The sequence below is a fragment of the Bubalus bubalis genome, chromosome 3 (genome assembly GCF_019923935.1).
Source record: "Bubalus bubalis isolate 160015118507 breed Murrah chromosome 3, NDDB_SH_1, whole genome shotgun sequence".
Lineage (NCBI taxonomy): Eukaryota > Metazoa > Chordata > Mammalia > Artiodactyla > Bovidae > Bubalus > Bubalus bubalis.
Window position 1 is genome coordinate 124,735,676 of NC_059159.1, and position 8,709 is coordinate 124,744,384.

Consider the following 8,709-nt stretch of genomic DNA (forward strand, 5'->3'; position numbering starts at 1 on the left):
ATTCAGTGAGAAAAAGATAGTATTTTCAATAAATGATGCTAGGATTTATGACTAAGGCACTTCTACAAAACAGTGAGGAAAAGATGGTCATTCCAATAAATGAACTTTGACTCTATCGCATACAATAGACACACAACAATTTTTAAATGGATCACAATCTTGAACATAAAAGGTAAAATAAAGCTTCTAGAAGAGAACATAAAATAACTTTATGAACTTGAGGTAGCCAAAAACTTCTTACACATGACATACACGTATCAACCATAAGAGAAAAACTACTTAATTGAACTTGACTGAAAATTATTATAACTTCAAATTTTAACAAGATGGTGGAGTAGAAGGATGTGCACTCATCTCCTCCTGCAAAAGCACCGAAATCTCAACTAGCTGTTGAACAACTAGGACAGGAGAACACTAGAACCCACCAAAAAAGATACCCCATGTCCAAAGACAAAGAAGCCACAAGGAGACGGACATTTACAGAAGCCTCTTAGCCTCATTCACCAGAAAGTGAAAGTATCGATCAGTCATGTCTGACTCTTTGCGATCCTGTGGACTGTAGCCTGCCAGCCTCCTCTGTTCATTGACTTCTCCAGGCAAGAATTCTGGAGTGGGTTGCTATTTCCTTCTCCAGGGAACACATGTATAAAACCATCAGAAGAACCACAATCCCACAGTGGCTAGAACAAAAATCACATGACAAAAAGTTAATCAGGATGAAAAAGAGAGTTCTGTCCCAGGTGAAGGGACAATATAAAACCCCTGAAAAATAACTAAATGAAGTGGAGACAGGCAACCTTTCAGAAAAAGAATTCAGAATGATAGTGAAGATGATCCAGGATCTCAGAAAAAGAATGGAGAAGATGCAAGGAATGTTTACCAAAGAGTCAGAAGTACTAAAAATAAATGAACACAGATGAACAATACACTAGAAGGAATCAACAGCAGAATAACTGAGACAGATGAATGGGTAAGTGACCTGGAAGACAGAATAGTGGAAATCACTGGTGCAGAACAGAATATAGAAAACAGAATGGAAAAAAAAAAATGAAGACAGCCTAAGAGACCTCTGGGACATTAAACACACCAACATCCACATTATAGGGGTCCCAGAAGGAGAAGAGAGAGAGAGAGAAAGGACCAGAGAAAATATCTGAAGAGATAATAGTTGAAAACTTCCCTAACATAGGAAACGAAATAGTCAACCAAGTCCAGGAAACAGAGTCCTAGGCGGGATAAACCCAAGGAGGAACACACCAAGACACATAGTAATCAAACTGACAAAAATGAAAGACAAAGATAAAATATTAAAAGGAACAAGGGAAAAGTGACCAATAACATACAAGGGAATTCCCATCTGGTTATCAGCTGATTTCTCAACAGAAACTCTACAAACTAGAGGGAACCGCACGATATACTTCAAGTGTTGAAAGGGGAGAATCTACAACCAAGAATACTCTACCCACCAAGATTCTCATTCAAATTTGATGGAGAAATCAAAAGCTTTCCAAACAAGCAAAAGTTAAGAGAAATCAGCACCACCAAACCAGCTTTACAACAAATGCTAAAAAAACTTTTCTAGGCAGGAAACACAAGAGAAGGAAAACACCTACAGAAGATAAACCCAAAACAATTAAGAAAATGGTAATAGGATCATGCATATTGATAATTCCCTTAAATGTAAATGGATTAAATGCATCAAGCAAAAGACAGACTGGTTAGGCAGATGAAAATGTTTATGTACACACTTCCACTTACTACATCACTCTGCTTGACCTCCCAAGTTGTATGTAATTATATTGTTAAGTTAATCTTGTTCCCATTATGGCTTGCAACTGCAACTATTTTTTATTTTTTGTCTGGCTATTGACTGTGAAAACTGACAAACATCTCTTACTATTGTGATTATGTAACTATTACTCAATACTGTTGTATCATGATTGGGCAACAGAAAAATAATAGAATTCTGTATCACCCTGCTGCTGCTGCTAAGTCACTTCAGTCGTGTCCGACTCTGTGCAACCCCATAGACCCTGTCCCTGGGATTCTCCAGGCAAGAATGCTGGAGTGGGTTGCCATTTCCTTCTCCAATGCATGAAAGTGAGAAGTGAAAGTGAAGTCACTTGGTCGTGGCCGACTCTTCGTGACCCCATGGACTGCAGCCTACCAGGCTCCTCTGTCCATGGGATTTTCCAGGCAAGAGTAATGGAGTGGGTTGCCATTGCCTTCTCCATATATCACCCTAACCACCATTTAATAGAAAAACCTGTAATCACTTTTTAAAATCCAGATATATATCAGAATTATCTTGGAATTTCTTGAAAAATACAAATGCCCAGGTATTGCTATTCTTTGCCAGAGCTCCAGATATGTTTCTAATGAGCAGCCATGTTTAAAAACAACTGGACTAATGATGATCTTTTACTTTTATCAAGTTTGTTTCACATTTTCTATTTTATATTCGGTGCTCCCATTTCATTTAATTTTCCAATTTCTCTATTTTTTTTTTATGTTCTTTCTCAAGCCTTTCTCAAGTGTAGTAGAAAAGCTTTTATATACAAATATATAAACAGTATGTATAATAATTTTAGAAAACATGAATTTTGCCTAACTAAAAAGTTTATGACAGTTTGAATCAACTTACTTGACTTAGTATGAACAGAATGCTAGATTTCTAATTAAAAAAAAAAAGATATTCAACAAGCAACAAAGGTTTACAGTACAGCACAGAGAACTATACTCAATACCTTGTAATAACCTATAATGGAAAATAACTTGAAAAATAACATACTAGTATATGTATAACTGAACCACCTTGCTGTACACCTGAAACATTCATTGTAAGTCAACTATACTTCAATAAAATATATAAAGAAAAAAAAAACTATTAGAACCTCTATTCATCAAAAGACACCATTATGAGAGTAAAAAGACAAGACGAAAATTGGCAGAAGCTATTTGCAATATGTATATCTGACAAAAGTCTCATATCCAGAATATACAGTGAAATCCTATAAACAGGCTTTCCTGGTGGCTCAGATGGTAAAGAATCCTCCTGCAATGCAGGAGACCCAGGTTTGATCCCTGGGTTGGGAAGATGCCCTGGAGAAAAGGAATGGCAACCCACTCCAGTATTCTTGCCTGGAGAATCCCATGGACAGAGAAGCCTGACAGACTGTTAAGGGATCGCAAAGAGTTGGACACAACTGAGCAACTAACACTTTCACTTCAGTAAAAGAAAAACAAAGCCTTAAAAAGAGGCAAAAGACCTGAAGAGAAACTTTACAAATGAAAACATGCAAATATCCAATAACCACAAGAAAAATGTCTATCATTAGAAATTAGGAAAATACAAATTAAAACCATAATGAAATACCACCACTCCAACCAGAATACTCAAAATGAAAAAGACTGATAATACCAAATGAAGATGTGGTATTGAGACTGTCATACATTGCTGGTAAGATTCTAAATTGATATAATCATTGTTTGGCAATGCCTCAGTTCAGTTCAGTTCAGTTGCTCAGTAGTATCCAACTCTTTGCGACCCCATGAACCGCAGCACGCCAGGCCTCCCTGTCCATCACCAACTCCCGGAGTTTACCCAAACTCATGTCCATTGAGTCAGTGATGCCATCCAACCATCTCATCCTCTGTCGTCCCCTTCTCCTCCTGCCCTCAATCTTTCCCAGCATCAGGGTCTTTTCCAATAAGTCAGCTCTGCGCATCAGGTGAACAAAGTATTGGAGTTTCAGCTTCAACATCAGTCCTTCCAATGAACACCCAGGACTGATCTCTTTTAGGATGGACTGGTTGGATCTCTTTGCAGTCCAAGGGACTCTCAAGAGTCTTCTCCAACACCACACTTCAAAAGCATGAATTCTTCAATGCTCAGCTTTCTTTACAGTCCAACTCTCACATCCATACATGAACACTGGAAAAAGCATAGCCTTGACTAGATGGACCTTTGTTGACTAATGTCTCTGCTTTTTAATATACTGTCTAGGTTGGCCATAACTTTCCTTCCAAGGCATAAGCCTCTTTTAATTTCATGGCTGCAATCCCCATCTGCAGTGATTTTGGAACCCCAAAAATTAAAGTCAGCCACTGTTTCCCCATCTATTTGCCACAAAGTGATGGGACCGGATGCCATGATCTTAGTTTTCTGAATGTTGAGCTTTAAGCCAACTTTTTCACTCTCCTCTTTCACTTTCATCAAGAGGCTCTTTAGTTCTTCTTCACTTTCTGCCATAAGGGTGGTGTCATCTGCATATCTGAGGTTATTGATATTACTCCCAGCAATCTTGATTCCAGCTTGTGCTTCTTCCAGCCCAGCATTTCTCATGATGCATTCTGTGTATACTAAAGCTAAATATACATTTCCCCTAGGAGCCAGGATTACATTTCTAGGTATATACGGAATAGAAATGTGTGCATATGTCCATCATAAAACATATATGAAAATGCTCACAAATGTTTTCCTTTTAAAAGCTCCAAACTAGAAACAACCCAAATTTCCATCAAAAGGGAAGTAGAAAAACTACAATGTAACAACATAAAAGAGTACTATAGAACAACATATAAATGAACAAACTACCAACACATGCAACAGGGCTGAATCTCTCAGGTATTGCTTTGAGCAAAAGAAGCCAGATACTGTATGATTCCATTTATATAATGTTCAAAAACAGATGGTAGTAATCAAATCGTCAGAAGAGTAGTTACTTCTGAGGGTGAGTATCTGACTAGGAAGTGACGTGGGGAAACGCCTAAGGCTCTGCAAGTGTCAGGACAGTACACTGCTGCCGTGGTATTAGACATGAGCACTTACACAGGCAAAATTCAGACATGTGCATTTTACATTAATGTATGGTGTAACTAATTCTTTAAGACAAAGAGGTATTATTTTGCTTAAATCACTCCCCTTCCCTGGCCTCAATTTCTTTTTCTATTATATAAAGGGATTAGAGTAGAATAAGCCTGTTTCTACAGTTAACAGCAATTTTCATACTTAACTGTATGGCCCATTTATCTCCTTATATCCCTGCATTAGCCTGAGCACTTTTATCTCTGTAATTCTGAAAAATAGTTTAGCATTCCATGAATATTTACTGACTGGATAGAAAATGTACCAGAATATGATTTTGAGCTCATGAATGTTATAAGAAGAAGGGAAGCTGTAGTTATTAAGACATAATTAGAGCAGGATCCTGAGCGATGCTAAATCATGCCAAAAACAAAGCCCCATTTCTCTCTACTGCTATGCCTTGTATTTCCCCAGGACCTTAGCACTACTCTTAGCAACACATTCTAAGCAAGTTCTTCTCAGTCTTTTTCAAGGAATATGTCATAGCACACACAGAATATGAAAACTATACATATGGAAATAAAAGTATTACAAAAGAACAAAAATCTCAGCACCTAACTAACTTGAAGCACAGGTTGTCTACAATGCAACAACACAGTTCTTTGGTAAATGCCCAAGAAATCTTACAAGATATTCATGCCACCTTGCTTTCCATTATCAGACATTTAATACCACTTTATGCTCTACTTTGCACCCCTGTTCCATAGCCATTTTACACACTTTAGAAATCTTTATGGAATCATGAACATGAATTAATCCATGCAGATGAAGAACATTTTGTCCTGACCCTAGAATGCTTAAAAGTGGTCAAAATGTGCAGATTCAGTGTCAGTATGAATGAATATAGACATGCAGCTAGCTCTTTTCACTCTGCCTTTCTTCTGGCTGATGAGAAGGGGTTGTAGATGACACAGTTCTGACTGAGCTCAACTGCTCAGGAAGGTTTGGACATAGGTTTAGGAACACAGGTGCTTCACATTATAGAGGCATTCCTGAAGAACCACATGTCAACCAAACTGTATTTCTCTGGGGGAAATGATTAGTTGACCCCCACCGGGGAATTACATGATAGGCAAAGAAACAGGCAGCCAAGTGCTGCTCTAAGAAAAAAGATGAAATCCAAGCAAGAATAACAGCCCTTCATCCTAAGAGTGAGAGAAATGCCCAGTATAGCAGAGGCAACTAGTGAGCAAGGAAAGGCCCTGAATCCAGGGTCAGATGACCGAGTTCTAGTCCTGATTAGCCTTTGCACCTACTGGGATGAACCTGAGCAAACCCCCTTTCCTTTACTGATCCTCAATTATCATCTCAGTACAATAAGGATACCAAGCCCTGCCCTAAATAATTCCAAGTTAGCTGTCTGAATCAAATTAGCCAAGCTGAAAAACGTGAAGCACAACAGGTGCCACTCTGCTACCCCCACGAAGGCAGGAGCTAGTGTCTGTCTGCTCCCAGCACGTAGCAAGCACTGCGTATCAGCCCGTGTTATACGGATGCATGAAGGAGCTGGTGCAGGACTACTACTCAAATGTGCTATAAGGTCTAAAAGCTTTACACAAAGACCATCCCCCGGGACCCGTGGCAATTGCAGGAAGAGAGCAGAGAGGGAGAGCTAAGACACTGCCTGGCACCTCCAGACGGCGAGGGAGGCTGTATCCCCAAACTAAGGACGGTAGCTGGACCGCCCAAGGCAGGGAGGAAGGGCCAGGGCTGGGAGTCAGGGTCGCCTTGTGGTCTTGGGCAGTCCGCAGTGACAATCTCCGACGAGCGGATTCCCTACCCACCTCCGCTACCCCCTCCACCCGCCCCTACCCGGGACTGCACAAGCGTCTGCGCTCAGACGCGAGAGGGACGCCCCATCCAGGATGCGGCCCCCGGTCCCCCAGAAAAGAGAAGAGGCAGGCGCCGCCAAGGGCCCAAACCTCCAGTAGTTGCAGCTGCCGTCGCTGGGTAAGGCCGGGCCGCCAGCCGGGCCTGGCGCAGCATCAGCGCCCGCTGCCGCTTCCGCTCGATGCTCGCCCGCACTGAGGCAGACAGCTCCGTTGGTTGTTCTGAAGCCGCCGGCTCCGACGAAGCTTCCCCGGCGGCGGCCATCTCCGCCGGTGATGGTCGGTGGCTCTAGCCCCGCGCACGCGCACTGCTGGCCCAAAGCGTGCCCAAGGCTCCCCATTGCAAAGTCGCCAGCACCGCCTCCTATCGGGAGCGCACCTGCGCAATTAGAGAAGGAAGTGGGAAAGGAAAGGGCGGAGGGTGAAGTCTGCGCACGCGTTGGGGCGGAAGCTACCTGCTGGTTTATAATCCAGCGCAAGAGCCAGTGCAGAGATCAATGATCAGAACCTGGTCATCTCTAAAATAATAGTTTCGCTTGGTAGTTCAGTCAGTTCAGTTCAGTCGCTCAGTCGTGTCCGGCTCTTTGTGACCCCATGGACTGCAGCACCGCAGGCCTCCCTGTCCATCACCAACTCCCAGAGCTTGCTCAAACTCATGTCCATCGAGTCGATGATGCCATCCAACCATCTCATCTTCTGTCGTTCCCTTCTCCTGCTTTCAATATTTCCCAGCATCAGGGTCTTTTCCGATGAGTCGGTTCTTCGCATTAGATCACCAAAGTATTGGAGTTTCAATTTCAGCATCAGTCCTTCCAATGATATTCGGGACTGATTTCCTTCAGCATCGACTTGTTTGATCTCCTTGCAGTCCAAGGGACTCTCAAGAGTCTTCTCCAACACCACAGTTCAAAAGCATCAATTCTTCAGCACTCAGCCTTTATAGTCCAACTCTCATATCCATACATGACTACTGGAAAAACCATAGCTTTGACTAGACGGCCTTTGTTGGCAAACTAATGTCTCTGCTTTTTAATATGCTATCTAGGTTGGTCATAGCTTTTCTTCCAAGCAGCAAGACAAGAGTCTTTTGATTTCATGGCTTCAGTCATCATTTGCAGTGATTTTGGAGCCCAAGAAAATAAAGTCTATCACTGTTTCCATTGTTTCCCCCATCTATTTGCCATGATATGATGGGACCAGATGCCATGATCTTAGTTTTCTGAATGTTGAGTTTTAAGCCAGCTTTTTCACTCTCCTCTTTCACTTTCATCAAGAGGCTCTTTAGTTCCTCTTTGCTTTCTGCCATAAGGGTGGTGTCATCTGTGTATCTGAGGTTATTGATGTTAATCCCTGCAATCTTGATTCCTGTCTGTGCTTCATCAAGCCCAGCATTTTGCATGATGCACTCTGTATATAAGTTAAATAAGCAAGGTGACAATATACAGCCTTGACATAATCCTTTCCCAATTTGGAACCAGCCCACTGTTCCATGTCCAGTTCTAACTATTGCTCCTTGACCTGCATACAGATTTCTCAGGAGGCAGGTCAGGTGGTCTGGTATTGCCATCTCTTTAAGAATGTTCCACAGTTTGTTGTGATCCACACAAAGGCTTTAGCATAATCGATAAAATAGAAGTAGATGTTTTTCTGGAACTCTCTTGCTTTTTCTATGATCCAGTGGATGTTGGCAATTTGATCTCTGGTTCCTCTGCCTTTTCTAAATCCAGCTTGAACATCTGGAAGTTCTCAGTTCACGTACTGTTGGAGTCTGGCTTGGAGAATTTTGAGCATTACTTTGCTAGCGTGTGAGATGAGTGCAATTTCGCTGTAGTTTGAACATTCTTTGGCATTGCCTTTCTTTGGAACTGGAGTCAGACTTGGGTTAAACCCTATCCCTGACACTTGCTGTCTGCATGACTTCAGCAAGTTATTTAACCTGAATTCAGTTTCTCCAGTAGTAAAATGAGGATAATTACAGAACCACTTCCACGGTTGTTGGGAGGATTAGATGTA

General features: G+C 41.6%; 1 protein-coding gene across 2 annotated transcripts in view; it reads right to left on the reverse strand.

Moving 5' to 3' along the window:
• The window catches only part of XPA (XPA, DNA damage recognition and repair factor), a 30,861-nt gene extending 23,796 nt beyond the window's left edge, over positions 1-7,065 (reverse strand). The window contains exon 1 of one of the 2 annotated variants that reach the window (XM_006063463.4): positions 6,790-7,063. In XM_006063463.4, coding sequence (XP_006063525.1) covers positions 6,790-6,961 — 172 coding nt within the window. In that variant the 5' untranslated portion in view covers positions 6,962-7,063. Of the gene's footprint in view, positions 1-6,789 lie in introns of both variants that reach the window. The other variant, XR_327988.4, reaches the window with a different exon arrangement.
• Between the last annotated feature and the right edge of the window lie 1,644 nt (positions 7,066-8,709).